At 44.3% G+C, this 19,509-nt stretch overlaps 1 protein-coding gene across 4 annotated transcripts in view; it reads left to right on the top strand.

Annotated features, from left to right (window-relative positions):
• The window catches only part of SCYL2 (SCY1 like pseudokinase 2), an 89,134-nt gene extending 72,856 nt beyond the window's left edge, over window positions 1–16,278 (top strand). For all 4 annotated transcript variants that reach the window (XM_078783847.1, XM_068125394.2, XM_068125396.2 and 1 more), the window contains exons 15-18: window positions 2,474–2,543; window positions 2,678–2,782; window positions 10,484–10,609; window positions 14,433–16,278. In XM_078783847.1, coding sequence (XP_078639973.1) covers window positions 2,474–2,543; window positions 2,678–2,782; window positions 10,484–10,609; window positions 14,433–14,984 — 853 coding nt within the window. In that variant the 3' untranslated portion in view covers window positions 14,985–16,278. The remainder of the gene's footprint in view (window positions 1–2,473; window positions 2,544–2,677; window positions 2,783–10,483; window positions 10,610–14,432) is intronic.
• Window positions 16,279–19,509: the final 3,231 nt, after the last annotated feature.

Below are 19,509 nucleotides of genomic sequence, written 5' to 3'. Positions count from 1 at the left end.
GACAAAGAGAAAGAGAGGTGGAAGCTTTGAGGGGTGGGGTGTGGGAATCTTTGAGGAGGTGGGTGAGGAGGAAGCTTTAGGTAATGGGAGAGGGGGAAGGTTTGAGGCGGTGGTTGAGGGGGAAGCTTGGAGAGGGTGGGTTGAGGGGGAAGCTTCGAGAGGGTGGGTTGAGAGGGAAACCTGGAGAGGATGGGGTGGGGAGGGATGCAGAAAGAGGACGCATGAAGTAAGATGAGATGTGAAGTGGAGGGTGCTGAAGAGGGGGCACGTAGAAGCTGTTGACTTGGAAGGGCATGGACTTGTCGGAGATGTGGGGCAGGGTACTGAAATGGAGGGGTTTGACACGAAAAGAAAGTGAAGGGGATTTGATTTTTTTGCGCTGTCAACCTCTGCACACTGGACTTCTCAACATTCCCATATTTAACACTTACAGAGTTACCCAGGGTTTCCCAGAAAATAAATAGTCAGTCACGTGTGTGTAGTGGTCAGAGGAAGCCACGCCCTTTGGGCACGCCCCGTTGCCATGCCCCTAGTCTAAACCTGATGCTCCCATGTTTTTTTGTCGTGAAAAGTTACCCCCCGTGTACTGCCTCTTCCCTCTATAAGTCACTTCCTTAGGCTGTCCATGAGGCACAACCAAACAGACGTTCACAAATAGGGTTATCGATTCTGAGATAAGATACTTAGATAGGTTGTAGCCAACAAAAAGATGATCACAGCATGTTTAATGTGGCAATGAAGATGTGGCTGGCACTTTGAACGTTCGCTCTTTATTAAAGCAAAGCGTGGGGTCAAAGACCCTGTTTTACCTTGGGTTAACACTCAAAACAGTGTGTGTGTGTGTGTGTGTGTGTGTGTGTGTGTGTGTGTGTGTGTGTGTGTGTGTGTGTGTGTGTGTGTGTGTGTGTGTGTGTGTGTGTGTGTGTCACCATTCCAAATTTAAACGTCCATCTGACTGATGACACAAACATTGCTTGTGAAACACCAGAATGGTAGTTTATAGCTGGGTCAGGATTTAAATCAAGGCTACACAGCTCTGAGGTGAGATCTCCGTCTGCTGTGGCTAAATTATCCCATTCATTAGCACTTATCGGCCGCCATCGATGCTTTTGAAATAAAAGCCTCATTTGGGCAATCTCTCCAAAAAAAAAAAAACCCCGTGTCGAAGAACGAACAAAGTAATTTGTCTCGTGTCAGGAGCAATGCATTATTCAATGTGAGATAAGGGGGGAATTTGTTGACCTTTGCGAACATAAGCAAGATACAAGTAGCTACTTTAATAGATATCGGGCTCATGATGGAGTTTGTACATAAATAAAAAAACATTCCTGACAAAAACTTCAGGAGAAATTGCTGTCTTGTGTGGATATCAAGGACATTAGGAGACGAAGGGCGAACGTGCATGATGCCGGTGATTTGTAACCCGTGATCCCAGCATCCTGTGCCGTGGATTCAGAGAGAAAGACCAATATTAGCACTCGCTTATCCATGGTGTCCACTTTTGGCGTCTCCCTTTATGTTTCTCTTTTGTTCCAAGTTTAACTTTTTTGTTCATTCCTCTTTTCTCCCGCCTCTGGAACAAACTCCCTCACTCTCTTCAATCCCTCTCCTCCCTCCAGGTCTCACAAACAGCTGTTCACCACCATCTCTTATCTTCCCCCTTCCAAAATCTTGATCTTTTCTACCCCCCGCTAATTCACCCCAGATACAATTTTTTGAAATACCAACTTCTTTCCTGGAAGTCCTTGCAGTGTCCTTGTGTTTTTTGCTTCTCCCACCTCTCCCCCCCTTCCCACGCCTCCTCCCCCCCAAGCCCTCTCCCTCCCACAGATCTCCCGATGTACCTGCTCTCAAATGTTGTGTTTGTGTGCTTCCCCCTCTCTCCCCATCTTGTCTACCGCCCCCTTTATTATATGTTTTATGTGTCTGTTTGATTTTTTTTTTGTGTGATTAATGTTAGCTCTTATGCGAGTCTCGATCTTGTATACAAAAAAAAAAAAAAAACCTGCTGGAAGCTACTTTTCGTAGTCTGTTGTTGGTTTAGCGGTTAGGGTGCCGGTTTGGGATCCTAGGATCCTGGGTTCGAATCCTGGTTGATCGCTGAATTAACACCGGGGGTTTGACTCAGCCTGTCATCCTTCCAAGGTCGGCAAATTGAGTACCAGTTCACTGGTAATTCCCTGTGTGGCACAAAAGGCAAATAACAGGGTTTGTGGCAGGAAGGGCATCCGTCCATAAAACATTGCTTCAAAAAGGGGACCATGGAGCCCAAAAAAGGCCAACCCTCGTTCAGCGGGGAAAAAATGGCCTCTAAAGGTGGTTCTAAAGGTGGTTCAAGCTACTTTTCGTCCAAACGACTGATGCAACTCAAGCCAAGAATGATCATTACTCTTTATTGTATCAATATGTGGACCAGGTGCACAGATTGTGTGAATATAGCATTAAGATGCATGCCTGTGCTGCTGCATTCCAGGAACTTGGACCTACATCCGCAGTTGAGCATTCAGAGTGAAGCAGAGCAGACAGCAGGTGGCAGCAATAAGGTACTGTGGCTTGTTTCTTGCAATTCCTTTGGATGTCGTTTGCTCACCTGCAAGATTTATTCGAGACGTACTGCAGCAAATGCTGTTAATGCTGCACGTGTACTTTGTGTGGCTTTCCTTCCTTTTCTTCTCAGACCGATGATATCTTCAAAACCTTTGGCCTAGATCCTTCTGCTAAAGCCACACGGCAAGCAAACTCCGAGCATAAAGAGAACGGGGTTTCCACTCACTCCAGCAAGGTAACCTTTTTTTCTTGCACCTCCACCTGCAGGTTGTGACTACGTGTTGCTTGATGATCTCCACTTAACTGAGCACGCCATGAGCAATGTTCCGCACAAACTGCAAAATTACGGTTTTGGTTTCTTTGAGCAGTGGTGTTTTTTTTAGCTCACCTGGAACGAAGTTCAGGGGAGCTTATTCGATGGTGCGTTGTCCGTCCATCTGTCCGTCCGTAAACACTTGAAACTTCTTCTTCGAAACTGCTGATGGGATTGTGACCAAATTTGGCACAAATTATATTTGTTGTGTTGTGACTAAGGTTTGTTTACGGCATTAAAAAAAAGTCGGGTTTAAGGGGGTTTACCGGGGTCAAAGTGGGACCAGGTTTCAGCCCCCAAAATAGGTATTTAATAATAATAATAATAATACATTTATTTTATATAGCGCTTTTCAAGAAGCCCAAAGACGCTTTGACAGAGTACAAAAAACAAGTGCAAAAAGACAAAAATCAATAGGTAAATAATCAAAGCAAAAGGAAGGAGAAGGAGAAGAGATAGTCAGGGGTTAAGTGCTGTGGGTTAAATGTTGAATGCAGTGTTGAACAGGTGGGTCTTGAGTGATGTTTTGAATGTGGTGAGTGAGGAGGAGTCTCTGATGGTGTGAGGTAGTGAGTTCCAGAGGGTGGGAGCAGCGATGGAGAAGGCCCTGTCCCCCCAGGATCTGAATTTGGTCCGGATGGGGGGGATGGGGGGGGGGGGGTCAGGAGGTTGGTACCAGCAGAGCGGAGGTTGCGGGTGGGAGTGTGTCTGGAGAGGTCAGTCAGGTAGGGTGGGGCCAGGTTATGGAGGGCTTTGTAGGTCAAGAGGAGGATTTTGTACTGGATTCTCCGGGGGATGGGGAGCCAGTGAAGCTTGTAAAGGACGGGGGTGATGTGGTCACGGGTCCGGGAATGGGTGAGTAGACGGGCAGCAGAGTTCTGAATGTATTGGAGTTGATTGGTGATTATTGAGGGTGAACCATAGAGGAGGCTGTTGCAGTAGTCCAGACGGGAGGTGATGAAGGCGTGGATGAGGGTTTCTGCAGCCATGGAGGAGAGGGGAGTATTTGCTTTCTTCTCAGAAACTACACACTCAATTTTGATGAAATTTGACCACAACCTTCATCACCCGTGATGTACCAAAGCTTGTTCACGGCATTAACAAAAACTGCCCCTTTGGGGGTCTATGGGGGGGGGGGTTTCCCCCCAAAATAGGTATTTGCTTTCTTCTCAGAAACTACACACTCGATTTTGATGAAACTTCACCACAACCTTAATCACCCGTCATGTACCAATATTTGTTCAAGGCATTAGAAAAATTTGGGTTTTCGGAGGTATATGAGGTTTTGGGAGGTGGGGTTTGCCCCTCAAATAAGGTTTTTTTTTGCTTTGTTGGTCTTGAAGTCTTATGATTATGTTGGTATGATTCTACATGTTGCCCTGTCTTCTAGCAACCATAGAAATTGGTTTAAAATACCATTAGTCGGTGCAGTATACTGTTTATTCTACCAGGTGAGCACCAGGGGTATTGCCCCTATGTTTTTTTTAAACCAAGCCTTACTTTGAACGTCGTCGTCGCATTGAATCATTTAATTTACCGAGCTCGCTCACTCACGCAGAGCGTTGTAACGAGGATACAACATGTGGAAATGATCGTGCTGTGTATCGTCCGTTATTTGAGCAGAAGGAGCACTCGCTGAACAGATGAGAATTATCCTGCGTCTGTTTGGCCACCAATCAATCGGCATGTCTTGACAAAACCAAAAGCCCCAAAAGTCTTGGTTCCCTGATGCCAAAGATGCTTGAGAGTTTTTGAAATCCACAGTATCGTGCAAAGGACGTCGTTATCGGATTTGTCTCCCCACTGAGCGGCAATGCATGCGCACCTAGCGAAGCAGTGAGGGTGCCGGTTTAGTCGCCGACAACCCGACCATGCGGCAGGTAGCACTGGGTTACATGTTACTAGTGGCATTCCCAAGAGACTGACCTGTCCTGAACTGACAGCAGGCAGATTGACATTACTCCTGGAACTTTGGGGTGTTATAATGGAATAAGTAGGAAGCCAGAACTGTATTGTATTGTAATGGAATAAATATTGTCAGACATTATACTATTCAAGATTGAGGAAAGTATAATACAAATGATTAACTAATTCTTTTTCCAAAATCGTTCATTAGTCTCTCCCAGATGCGAGACTATTACAATGTATGCGTGCCTGTGTGTGATATGTGATATCTGATATGTGGCATCTGATATGTGATATCTGATATGTGATACCTGATATGTGATATCTGATATGTGGTATCTGGTATGTGATATCTGATATGTGACATCTGATATGTGATATCTGATATGTGACATCTGATATATGATATGTGACATCTGATATGTGACATGTGATATGTGATATCTGATATGTGATATCTGATATGTGCCATCTGATATGTGCCATCTGATATGTGTCATCAGATATGTGACATCTGATATGCGATATCTGGCATGCGATATCTGGCATGTGATATCTGATATGCGATATCTGGCATGTGATATCTGATATGCGATATCTGGCATGTGATATCTGATATCTGATATCTGATATGACATCTGATATGTGATATCTGATATGTGATATGTGATATCTGATATGTGACATCTGATATGTGATATGTAACATCTGATATGTAACATCTGATATGTGACATCTGATATGTGATATCTGGTATGTGCCATCTGATATGTGGCATCTGATATGTGACATCTGATATGCGATATCTGGCATGCGATATCTGGCATGTGATATCTGATATGCGATATCTGGCATGTGATATCTGATATGCGATATCTGGCATGTGATATCTGATATCTGATATCTGATATGACATCTGATATGTGATATCTGATATGTGATATGTGATATCTGATATGTGACATCTGATATGTGATATGTAACATCTGATATGTAACATCTGATATGTGACATCTGATATGTGATATCTGGTATGTGCCATCTGATATGTGTCATCAGATATGTGACATCTGATATGCGATATCTGGCATGCGATATCTGGCATGTGATATCTGATATGCGATATCTGGCATGTGATATCTGATATGCGATATCTGGCATGTGATATCTGATATGTGCCATCTGATATGTGATATCTGATATCTGATATCTGATATGACATCTGATATGTGATATCTGATATGTGATATGTGATATCTGATATGTGACATCTGATATGTGATATGTAACATCTGATATGTAACATCTGATATGTGACATCTGATATGTGATATCTGGTATGTGCCATCTGATATGTGGCATCTGATATGCGATATCTGGCATGTGATATCTGATATGCGATATCTGGCATGTGATATCTGATATGCGATATCTGGCATGTGATATCTGGCATGTGATATCTGACATGTGATATCTGACGTGATATCTGACATGTGATATCTGACATGTGATATCTGACATGTGATATCTGACATGTGATATCTGACATGTGATATCTGATATGTGATATCTGAACTGGTGTGAGTGAATAATTAAATTTATTACGTTTATAACCCATACCAAGGAACTATGTGACTTAATGGGATACATGCACGATACAGGTAATAGAGAGCTTCGTAAGCGAAACTCTATGGCAATTGCATGTACCGTAAATTTCGGACCATTGAGCGCATCGTTATATAAGCCGCATCCCCTAAATTTTAAAAAAAATCTGGAATTTAAACACACACAAGCCGCAACCGTTTATTAACCACAAAAAGTGAGAAACTCGACAGCCACAGAAACTTGTCAGACGCGCGCAAAGCACAAATTCAGTGACAAAGCAACACAAAAATAAAAATACAGCTACACCAAAGATACACAATAATACACACAATCAAAAAATACCGGTAGTCACATTTATTCGTCGTTGTCATCATTTCCACTGAAGCCACTGAAAGCTTCGTCTTCAGTGTCGGAGTTGAACAACAGAAGCACAGCTTCTTCTGCTATGGCTGCATCGCTGACCCCGGCCTCTTTTTCACTGTCGGATGAATCAGAGTCTTGCTGGCTGGAGCTGGTGGCTTCTCTGTCGTCTGCTACATACAAGAGTTCAACTTTGCGAAAGCTGTTGACGATCGTAGATTGTTTTACTTTTCCCCACGCTGTCAAAATCCATTGACAGACCTCCGCGAAGCTTGCTCGTCGCATACGTCCAGTTTTGATGAAAGATTTTTCGCCACTGGTCATCCATGTTTCCCATTCGACACACAGTGCTACTTTGAAAGCACGATTAACACTGATATCAAGAGGTTGAAGATATTTGGTCGTGCCACCTGGGATCACTGCTGGGATGGAGTTAGTCGATCTGATTGCTTCTTTTATGGTATCAGTAATGTGGGCCCTCATGCTGTCCAAAACCAACATGGCCTTGTTTCGGTGGAAGAACCCTCCCGGTCGCTTGCCGTAGCACTCAGTGAGCCATGTCTTCATTAGCGTTTCATTCATCCACCCTTTCTTGTTCACTTTAATAACGATTCCTTTTGGAAACTTCTCCTTTAGCAACGTAACGTGTTTAAATATGACCATTGGTGGAAGTTTTTCTCCAGATGCCGTGCAGCTCAGGACGCAAGTAAAATTTGTTTTCTCGTGACCAGTTGTTTTTAAACAGATGGATGATTCGCCTTTTTTGTTTACAGTCCGATTGAGAGGTAGGTCAAAGGTCAGAGGGACCTCATCCATATTAATTATGTCCTGCGGAGCAGGAGCAATGAAGTTCTCTGCTATTTTCTCCTGCGTGTAGTTCCGAAACTTTGCGATTTTTTTCTTCAAAGTCAGGAGGGAGTTGTTGACAGAGAGTCGTTCATGCTCTGACAGAAAGACCTTTGCGTTTCATAAATCTGAAACACCATGACTGCCCGTCCTGAAATTCTTCTATTTTCTTTTCTGCAGCGATCGATCTTGCTTTGAATCTAATCTGAACAGCAGAAACACCCTGACCATCCACTCTCTGTGTGTTAACCCAGTCTTCAAGTTCGTCTTCAAGTTCGTCTTCCAGTTCGGGCCATCGGCATTTCCTACCTCTGAAAGCCTTTGTTGACTTTTTGCAGCGAGAAAGTTTGCCCCTCTGCTTTCTCCAACGTCTGATCATGGATTCATTCACTCCAAGTTCATAGGCAGCAGCTCGGTTTCCCTTTTCAATAGCCAGTTCGATCGCCTTCAATTTGAAAGCTGCATCGTAAGCATTGCGTCGTGTTTTCGGCCTGATGGAAGTTGCCTGCGCAAGGGCGATTAACTGAATGTTTCGTGTGTGTAAAGGCCGTGTGTAAATTTGGAGGAAAAAACCGTAAACAGTTATCACGAGCACACTTTTACAGTGAGTTTTGAATTCACAAAGAGTCAAAACCAGTTTTGAAACCTAATGTGAATCTAAACATAGACTGGAGACTGACGACAACAACTTGATTTGGCCTGAACGCGTCATCAGGAAAACCCGCAACATCGGAAAATTCCATAAACAAGCCGCATCGTTATTTTATCCGCAGAGGTCGAAGTTGAGGGAAAAAGTTGCGGCTAATAGTCCGAATTTTACGGTATATGTAAATCCATTCAAAATTTCACTGTCATTCCCCATTCCCTTGGGAACAAAATTTCATGTTGTCATTTCAAATGTCCCTTCCATGATCCGCCATCTTGTATTCGCAGTATGGTGATATATCTATTTCCGGTGACGTCAAACGTTTTATATACACGAGAATCCCACATTCTCTGATGTTGAGTTTTTATTTAATTATAATAATAGGTATTGTTTTTAATGTTTACTTCATCTCTTGGCCTTGCTGTGTTTTAATTTGCTGGGTGTAGTGACTAAGGTAGTGTAGCTGGTGGTACCTCATGAGGTGGTTCATATATCTTAAGATTTTTAATAGAGAGCTTCGTAAGCGAACCTCTATGGCAATTGCATGTATATGTAAATCCATTCAAAATTTCACTGTCATTTCCCCATTCCCTTGGGAACAAAATTTCATGTTGTCATTTCAAATGTCCCTTCCATGATCCGCCATCTTGTCCCTTCCATGATCAGCCATCTTGCTCACTTGATCTTGCTTTGGTCCAGCGCGACCGATAAATTATTTTCACCTGGTGATTAAAATCAATAAATTACAATACAGTACTGTACAGAACGGATTTTGAATTCGAAACCGCTCATCATTTACGCCAGCTACACCGACTTCTTTTTTCCACCAGCTACACCGGCTTCAGTTTTCCGCCAGCTACACCGGCTTCAGTTTTCCGCCAGCTACACCGACTTCATTTAAGCCAGGTACACCGATTTCAGTTTTCCGCCATCTACACCGACTTCAGTTTTCCGCCAGCTACACCGACTTCATTTATAATTCTAAGCCCAAGATAAAACAACCTAGCGTAGCTAGGCCTAGGCCTACAGATGTTTGTGAGGGCTGCGTACTCGATCGACTGACCATTGTCGACGAAGCTCTCACTCTACGCAATGCGTATTTTCATATTAATATACCACGATATGGCCCACATAAAAGCAGTAGGCCATTATGGTAGTATGTTCACTTAACGATGGAATTTTTGTTCAGAATGAAAGTGTGAGGCGAGACTATGCGCTCTACGCGTGCCGTTCTAGTAGCTCGTCTCCGGCGCAGCGGGAGACGGCGTTTTGCAATCACTTCTGTGTTACTGTCCGGGCCGTAACTTTTTCACCATTTGAGTTTTTGTCATGAAGTTTTCAACAAGACTTTATTTTGTGAATATGGAGGAGATAAATTACAATTTGATCAAAAGGTCAAAGGTCAGCATCACATAAAATCGTTCATTTTCATCGAATTGACCTGAAATTAAAAAATTTGTTTATTGAGTCACTGAATTGGTTCACCAATCAAAAGCAAAGCCGATTGTTTTTTGTTTTTTTTGTTAGATCAAAAAGTCTAAGGTCAAGGGTGCATATATCAATTTTCATCCGATCGACTTGAAATTTGAGCAGCGTTTGCATATTGGGTCACCGAAGCCTACTGCTTTTAAGGTCAAGGTCACCTAAAATCTTCAATTTTGTTTTTCGTATTTTAAAAAAAATCTGTTTTCATCATGTTTTGCATGCTGAAGAAAGAAGCCTGAAAACAAAGCAGATGCGGACGGGCTTTGCTTTTTCATATGCGTTCTAGTTACCTCCACTACCAAGGGTGGATGTGTTTTCACCCGTCTGTGAACACGATATCTCAAAAAGTTGTGGACGGATTCGGACGAATTTTGGTGGAGAGGTTGGGTTATTTGACAAGGACAAAATTATTAGAGATTCATCTCAAAGCCTGTTAATCTTGATGAGACTCAGTAATAGATCAACTTTGGTGCAAGTCGTGTTTGTAGCAGCACCATTTTCCCTTTGGTTTCATCATAGGTTAACTTGCTTTTGCTTCGGTTCATCTTGTTGGGATTTCCGGTATGCTATTTCCAGCAGGAGATTCTGGTTCCTTCAGTGCACCGTTCTGAAGAAATAAAGACTCGGAATTCGAATGTCTCGGGTATCTTTTAGATTCCATGCTAAATGTTCTCAATACTTTGTCTTGAAACTTCTTGAACACACAGTATGCATATCGAGAATAGTTGTGCTGACCTTCGGCATAGTTGTGCTGACCTTCGGCTCCTTTCCCACAGCCGCAGGTTTCTCTAACTCTGGATGAAAAGCAGAAACTTGCGAAACAGCAAGAGCAAGCACAGATGTTGCGCAGCCAGAAGCATCTTTTGCCACAAAGCAAAGCACATGCCATTTCCATACCTCAGGTACACGACCCATGGTTTATTACATTGAAACACATTATCACGCATACCATTTCCGTGGCTTGTATCAAGATCGCTTGTCAGATTTTGCTTTATATATTTAGTATAACTTTCTTGCTCGTGAAGTTGAGGAATTTGTACCCGTTGCTTGTCTTTACATATTATAGGGTAAACATTGAAGGCGAGTACCTTTTAAGACACGGAATTTACTTGGCCAACATCCAGAAGCTCTTGTGGGATATTTTCCATCAAAGTGTTTTTATGTTTTGAACATCACAGAGGAAGGCCAAAACCAAGAGGATCCTCCTAGGTGAAAAAGCAAAGAAAGAAGATGGGGAAATGTAATAATTAAATGAGATCTAGACTATTGTTTCATGACTTGAATTGTTGTAAGTTGATAGAGGCTAGAAACACACAGGCTATTCCAAAGAGGAAGAGGAGGCATGGCGATTGGTACAGAAGGAAGGGAGGGTAATGCGGATAGGGTGATGAGTAGACGCTAGATGAGTGTTACAAACTGGAGGAGGGACAGAAAGAGGGTTCAGCAGAGCACTGACTGTGGTAGAAGAGGCACAGGAAAGAAACTGCTCAACGATGGGCCGAAGGTTGGAGATGGCTTGACAATGTAAGATCGTTAATCAGTTGGACATCATCGGCTTTGATGCGATCTAGAATACCGATGACTGGCGAAGGAGCGCCACCTCAGACATGAGAGCAGCATTCCATCACCGGTCTGATTTATAGAATGTGAGAAGCTAATATAAGTTGAAGTACCTGTGAGCTCTGAAGAGGAAAACAAGTTTCCTGGAGGCTGATTTGGCGATATGGATGATGTGAGGCTGCTAGGAGAGATAGCTGGAGATGGGGAAACCGTGCATATTAATAGACGAAATAGACTCATATAATAGACCTGGACTCAAGTGCTCGGCATGAGAAGAGGAGGGGTGGCTGTGTTAATCCTGTGGGACATTAGAAAGGTTTGAGTCTTGGACTGATTGAAGAAGACAAGATTGCCAGAGCCCTATTGGAGGATGAAATTGAAATCATGACTGATGGAGGCAACAGTTGAGAGGCATTTGTTAACAAGGGAGGTGTACTGGGATTTATAACTGGTGGAGGAGTCGACGGTAGAGTCATCAGCAAAGGGATATGCAGGGTTGTGTTAGTAGCTGTGAGGTGGTCGTTGATGAAAAGGAGAAGCGAGGGAAAGATGACACAACCTTAAGGGACACTGAAATGAATGTGACGGAGGTCATGCGGATATGGCACCATCGACTATCAACGGGAACTGAGTGGCCTGCTGATGATGAGGGGAGTGTCGTTGAAGCTGAAGGGAAAGGTGTATGCTGCATGTGTGAGAAGTGTTATGATTTATGGGAGCGAGACATGGGTAATGAACGTAGAGCAGCAACAAAGGCTGGAAAGGGTGGAAATGCGAATGGTTCGGTGGATGTGCGGAGTATCGTTGAGAGAGAGGAAGACAAATGATGAATTGCGAAAGATGATGGGAATAGAGCCTGTGATGGATGCTGTGAAGAGAAACAGGTTGAGATGGTTTGGTCATGTGTTGTGGAAGGATGAAAGTGACTGGTTGAGAAGAGTGATGGAAATGAATGGAGAAGGAAGTAGAGGACGGGGAAGACCGGGAAAGACTTGGCTAAAGATGGTGGAAGAAGAAATGCGGGCAAGGGGGTTAACAAGGAGAGATGCAGAAAATAGGGCAAGATGGAGAAGATTGTCATGGGGACCGCAAGGCTAACCCCCGCTCTAGCAGTGAAAATGGCCTTAAAATGCATGTTGTTGTTGTTGTTGTTGTTGACTATCAATGCACGTGGAGATAAGATTGCCCAGCGAGGAAACTGGAAAACCAGGAGATCAGCTGAGGTCGAGGTCCATACATTGGGAGGTTTGCTCGGAGCTCCGTGCCCCAGACAGACTCTGTTTGCAGAAAAGAGCAGCTGGTCTCCTCAATGGATAGTTATGCCATGGCATTCGCTGGTAGACCGCCATTTTGGAGAAAATGCAAAACAGACAAGAGAACGTTGGAAAAGAATCGTTGGTGGTTAAATGTGCGGTGATGACTTCTAAAACTGCTGTAATGCCGGCCAGCCGACTCACCGGATGTGGAATGAATGAATGAATGATCGTTTTAAGGCCATTTTTCCCGCTACAGCGGGGGTTAGCCTTGTGGGCCACATGACAATCATGGTTCCTTGTTTGAGGCAATGTTTTTTATGGCCGGATGCCCTTCCTGACGCCAACCCTTGGTCACGCTCCTACGATGCGCAGGGATACGGTGTACCTATTCTAAATCGGGGTACACACCGTGATCATTCATCCCAGCAAGCTGGTACTCAATTTGCCGACCTCGGAAGGATGACAGGCTGAGTCAACCCCCCTGGCGTTAATTCAGCGATCGCCCGGGATTCGAACCCAGGATCCTAGGATCCCAAGCCGGCACCCTAATTGCTAAGCCAACACCACCAACACATCACGATGAATAACCCCACCCTCTCCCCCCTGCCCCCAATCCTCTTGAGTCTTCACTGTTCTTTCTTTTTGCCATTTACGACCCCCTCCCCTTGTGTGCATTAAAATTGGGCCCCAATTAAGAGAAGGTGTGGGGATGGGGAATTGAAGAGAAGGGGGTGAAAGTAAAAGATTATTTTGATAGAAAATTGTTTTTACATGTTTTCTTTTCTCGGTGGAAGTGCATTTTATTTCATTTATTTAATTTTTTGGGGCAAGGTGCAGAGAGGAATAAGGGCAAAGGACTTCATTTAAATCCCCTTGAAGCCAAAGTGTTGCTGGTGCCCCCCTGTGTGGGGGAAGGGGGGCGAGATTGGGTGAGGGCAACAACTTGGTTTAACGGGTATGGAGAAGATAATTGTTGCAGATGTTGGGCAATTTGAGATGGTGGTGAACAGCTGTCTTTAAGACCTGGATGATAAAATGAGATTGAAGAGTGTGGAAGTTGATTCCGCAAGAGGGGGGGTTGTGTGGGGCGGGGGGGGGGGCGGGGGGGCGGGAGGGGAAGCGGAAGAAGAAGAGGAAGAAATGAGTGGAGGTTAGCAATGACCCTGGAATTTGGGAGTTTCACTAAAAGGAGATTGCTGGTGTGGCACGTGCATGCTGCAGGAGCCTAGGGCGTGGGCGGTACAAAGCTCAGAAAGAGCAGAGGGTACAAGACCAGGAAGGAGGTAGTAGAAGACAGAGAGGAGACCACCAATGTGTCGGCTATGGCAAACTGATAGGCCTATAGACTCAGCTTCATCGTGAGGGATTCCAATTTGATATTGAAGGCTTTGGTTTCCGCATCGATTATACCTAGGCCTAGTCAATTAAAATAGGATATTATACCGCCTGCAGCAGCAGCAAGATGGTTGATACACTTTTGTGCCTGCTGTCTTTTAAGGTAACAAGAGGTGGAAAAAGAGTAGGCCACAGCAATTCCAAATGGAACTTTTAATGACCTGTTTTATCTTGTTATCCTCTGGATGTTAACATTGACAGGCAAGAGGACGTCTGCTTTAATGTCCTGTCCACAAGGTGGGGTTTTAAGCTCACGTTGATCAACTGAGAAATGGTACTCCTCCTTGTTTGGTCCTAGCACAGGCCGCATCAATCATTTAGGTGGCAAGAAGCACTTGAGCAATTCTGAATTTCCTTGTTTTTAATCTTTCTTGGATTTCGTGCTTGCATTTACATCTTGGAATGTTGCAGTATCAATGATACGAGCTTTCATTTTGTCTTCCCTGTTTATTGAAACGTAATTTGCTTATCATGGATTTGTTTAATGAAAGCTGTCCCCCTACCCATCCCACAGCCGAAAAACCTTGCAGCAAATCTGTTGGATGACTTTATGAAGCCAGGTGCATCACTTACCCCAGGTGGGCTCAGTGCTCCAGGAACATTTTCCAGTGGATCTTGTAGAGTGAACAGTGCAATTGGAACTCCCAGTACAGGAACACGATTCGCAACTCCCGCTCTGTCCACCGGTAATGGCTTTGCACCACTCTCTTTCAATGGTGTTCTCCCAATGCCGGCTGGAATGCCGCCCCAGATTATGGTCGGCAATCCTGTAGGATACGGGCCAGTGTCAGGTGGTCCCCCGAAACCCTCAAATATGATGCCGCTGGACAATCTCTTTGGACCTCAAAAGGCCAAAGTGACCTTGAACCAACTGGCACAGCCGCATACACCTGCACCAATGCAAGGTGGAACGTGGAGTCAAGCATTTATTCCCGCTGCCAATCAAGCTTTGGGACAGGGGAACCCTTTCCTCGGAAATCCTCCAACGCAGCCCAACCCTATTTCCCGATCAAATAGCACGACGCCTGTCTCAGCCAGCAGTGACCTGCAGGACCTGCTCGGATGAGCGCCTCTGGGCCTTAGGGTTTGGCCTTGCTCAGTGAAGTGCCTTCCAGCATACTTGCCATTTCGCTTTCCCAAAACGAACTTGTGGTCACATGATACCAGCTTTCATTTTATCATTTGTTTGATTGAAACTTTTGTTTTAATGGATTTGTTTGGATGACTTGATGAAGCCAGGTGCGTCACTTGCCCCAGGTGCATTTCGTTCTACAAGGAAAATAAAAACGTCTTCAAAGGAACTTGAAATTTGATGATAAGATTGGCGCTTGGGTTTAAGAGAAGAAATCCAGAAAGAGGATCACTGCACACCTGAAACCTATTTCAAGCTTTGACTCTCCCGACAATGCCCCAGAAGCTTGGGAGCTTCACTGAGGGACCCAAGCTGTTGCCGCCAACTTTTCCAGTCTTGCTCCACAGCGTTAACCTCGAGTTTGCAGCTATGCCTGACACACCTGACTGACCTTCACATCGGAGACAAGAATAACTGTGGATGTGCTAAATATTCAAATATTCCTGTGACATTTGAGGCAAGACACTTGTGCTTGCACCGAATTCCCCAACCCTCAGGTGCAAATGCCAAATGACACCTTAAATCGTGGTGTATTTTTCTCTGTATAAAGCTTCGTCCATAAAGTAGGTCCGCAAGGTCGTCTATTTGGAAAGGAAACTTCAAACCTGTCCCCAGATCAAACGGTCGAGCTTGTTCCACACGAGTAATTGTAAGAAATGACGACTTGCAAAGCAATGTTGCTCGGCATCCCTCCACTTGGATGTTTAGCGTTTCCCTACTTGGAATTCCGAACGCATTGTAAAAAAAAAATTCCGCGCTACGTCGTTTTCGTCGTACGACGTGTGCACGGACCAATATGTATGCTTCAGATGTGATGAACCCCAAAATACCTTCCTCTATGTTTATTTAAATACATTTGCACATTCCCGTCCGTTCCTAATAAGTCTGGAAGTTTGATGATTAGGGGTTAATATGTGTACATAGTATAACGTTTACAAACCTCTGTGTTTGCAACATGCACATGTGACGTTTTGAGACCCGGTTAATGTATCGTCGGTTTATAAATATTGTTTATGCTGCAATGTGCTATTCCATAAGGACGGCAATCGTTGAACCATGTACATTTCTCCATCTGAAGTGTTTTTGTTTTGTTGATGCAATGTCATTTTAAATACGCTTGTAGTTAAGAACGTAGAAATGAAAGACTAATTTGGTGTGTCATCTCGACTCGATTGTTTCGTGGGGTTTTTGTCAATGCCAATAGAGTACAATAAAATACCAAAATGGCTTTATTTTCCTTGATATTGCTTTGCATATACAGTGCATTCAGAAAGTATTCAGACCCCTTCACTTTTTTCACATTTTGTTATGTTGCAGCCTTATGCTGAAATCGTTTAAATTCATTTTTAACCTCATCAATCGACACTCAATACCCCATAATGACAAAGAGAAAACAGGATTTTAGAAAGTTTTGCAAATTTATTAAAAAGAAAAAACTGAAATATCACATCGACATAAGTATTCATACCCTTTGCTATGACACTTGAAATTTAGCTCAGGTGCCTCCCATATCTCTTGATCATCTTTGAGATGTTTCTACACCTTGATTTTAGTCCACCTGTGGTAAATTAAATTGATTGGACATGATTTGGAAAGGCACACACCTGTCTATATAAGGTCTCACAGCTGACAATGCATATCAGAGCAAAAACCAAGCCATGAGGTCGAAGGAACCGCCTGCAGAGCTCAGAGACAGGATTGTGTCGAGGCACAGATCTGGGGAAGCTGACAAAAAAAAAATTCTGCTGCATTGAAGGTTCCCAAGAGCACAGTCTTCCAAGCTTCTTCCATTGACCTCAATGGAAGAAGCTTGGAACAACCAGGACTCTTCCTAGAGCTGGCCGCCCGGCCAAACTGAGCAATCGGTGGAGAAGGGCCTTGGTAATAGAGGTGACCAAGAACCCGATGGTCACTCTGGCTGAGCTCCAGACATCCTGTGTGGAGATGGGAGAAACTTCCAGAAGGACAACCATCACTGCAACACTCCACCGATCTGGGCTTTATGGCAGAGTGGCCAGACGGAAGCCTCTCCTCAGTGAAAGACACATAAAAGCCCGCTTGGAGTTTGCAAAAAAAGCACCTGAAGGACTCTGAGACTGTGAGGAACAACATTCTGTGGTCTGATGAAACCAAGATTGAACTGCTTGGCTTCTGTCTGAACTTGGGGCTGAACTTGGGGACGACTAAGAAGAAGACCTTTGTTGGTCGAAAACTTGTCGAGAATTAAAGATCGACGGTCCTGAAGCTACGTCCGCGTCTTATTTAATCTCCCGATTATTTATTTAATACAAATGAGACGCCCTGCTCGTACTGTGGAGTTTCTACTATTTCTCACAGTTTTATATATATATATATATAAATGTGTGTGTATATATATATATACCTTCCTCTATGTTTATATATATATACACAAAGAATTAAGTTAACCACCCCTACACAACGAATTAAGGTAAGCACCCCCTAATATATATTATTTGTGTATATGTATACATTGGCATATATTCTAAGGTATGTGAGATCAAATAATGATTGGTATGACATTAGCAATTATCCATTGATGAAATTGAGTGATCAAAGTGAAAAAAAGTGATTGGTTGAGTCAGTGATCCGATCACGTGGGTCCTACACACGTTATTGACGCAAAGATCGCTAGAGGTCTTCTCAGAACAATGACTGTACGTTAGAAAACATAAACGTCATCCACACTGTCCGTGATGGACCTATAGCTCCATACTTAAATTGAGGTGAAAATATGCCTAAAATTCCCAAAAATTTTCACCTTAAATTATTCAGAATAAAATATTGAAAACGGCATGATTGTTATGTTTTTATGTGACCATAATATCACTTCTCCAGAAAATATAGCAATATCATGGGTATATTACACTGTTTTGACGACAACAAACTTGTAATGTGCGAGGTTGTAAAAAAACGGGGGGGGTGCTTAACTTAATTCTTTGTGTATATATATAAAAGCCTGGTGTTGGCTTAGCGGTTAGGGTGCCGGCTTGGGATCCTAGGATCCTGAGTTCGAATCCCGGTCGATCGCTGAATTAATACCAGGGGGGTTGACTCGGCCTATCATCCTTCCGAGGTCGGCAAATTGAGTACCAGCTTGCTGGGATGAATGATCCCGGGGTATACCCCGGTTTAGAATCGGTACACCGTATCCCTGCCTTACTCGGAGGGGTTTATCCCAATTGATGGCGGTTCATACACGAGCCGGAATGAACAATGCCGCTTACCTTCACGGCCGCAGGCGTCTTCAACCTGAAATCAATTAATAAATCAACCACAACGAGATTTATGTACAAAAAGAACGTGTTTATTTTATGGAACCGAGAACAATGGACGCGACGGACGAAACTAATTCTAAATTGGGACGTCCCCACACAGATTTCAAATACGAGACAAAGGGAGAATTAATAAAATAAATGTCTCATCGTGTGTTTGTGAATGCAAGCTTATCTCCCTCTGGCAGTGTGAGGGATCGTCTGGCTTGAGCGCGTTGTCCGATACAGCTCCAGTTGGCGCGAACTGCCTCGTCTTTGGCACCGAGCGGCCCTCGGCGCACCCGCTCGTCAGCACTCGCAACGCAAGCCTCACTCGTCGTTCGTCGTTCGCACACCAATGCAAGGAAGAGAATCGACGGCGTTCCTTCTCTCCACCGTCTTCCGAACTGCTCGTTCCTCCACCAGGTCCGAAGCAAGAGAAAGCCCAACGCGAAGGGACAGTCAGGAGCAAGAGGCTAAGGGAAGAGAAGAGAGGGAAGAGACGAGACGGAAGAGCGCGAGGGAAGAGAACAAAATGCCGGCGAGCGAGTCGTTTTGTCACTCGCGGTGACGTCAGCCCTTTCTCTCTCCCAACCAGTGCCTCGTTTATTGGTGGTCTTTCCCGCCTTCTGACGTCACCGGCGCTTGTCCTTCAATCAGCGAACTGCTTCTAAGTAGTCGTTTTGCGCCTTCTGCACTGATTGGCCGAATGTTCGCACCTTCCGCACTGATTGGCCGAGGTGTCAACGGTCGGTGGCCAATCAGTGTGCCGCTCCTTTACCTTTCTTACTCCCCAATCACGGGGAAGCTTTTTGCCCCTTCCCCGACCAATCGCACGTTCTCCTGGGCATGGCTCCCAGCCTGCCTGGCACGATGTTTGTCGCCCATGGTGGCGTACTGCGTGGCTGCTGTCTGTTGGCTCTTCCAAAGTCTTTGTGGCGGCGGAGGAATTATTTAATGTGTGGTGCGCTAATGGGCCTATCTAATGTCTATGGGATGTATTGCCATAAGGGACACTGGGATGCTCACAGAGGGAACGACACACAAGGGAATTTTACCCATAATCCTTGTACTAATTAGCATGCCCCGCCCCCTCGTGGCGGGGACACAAATACGCACTTATTCCGACATACGGCTACACAGAACTTATTACAGGTGAGGTTCCCCATCACGACAGCCAGACACCT

Source organism: Myxine glutinosa, chromosome 8, assembly GCF_964187855.1.
Source record: "Myxine glutinosa chromosome 8, kmMyxGlut1.1, whole genome shotgun sequence".
In the NCBI taxonomy this organism is placed as follows: Eukaryota; Metazoa; Chordata; class Myxini; order Myxiniformes; family Myxinidae; genus Myxine; species Myxine glutinosa.
This window is presented reverse-complemented; position numbering and strand designations above follow the sequence as displayed.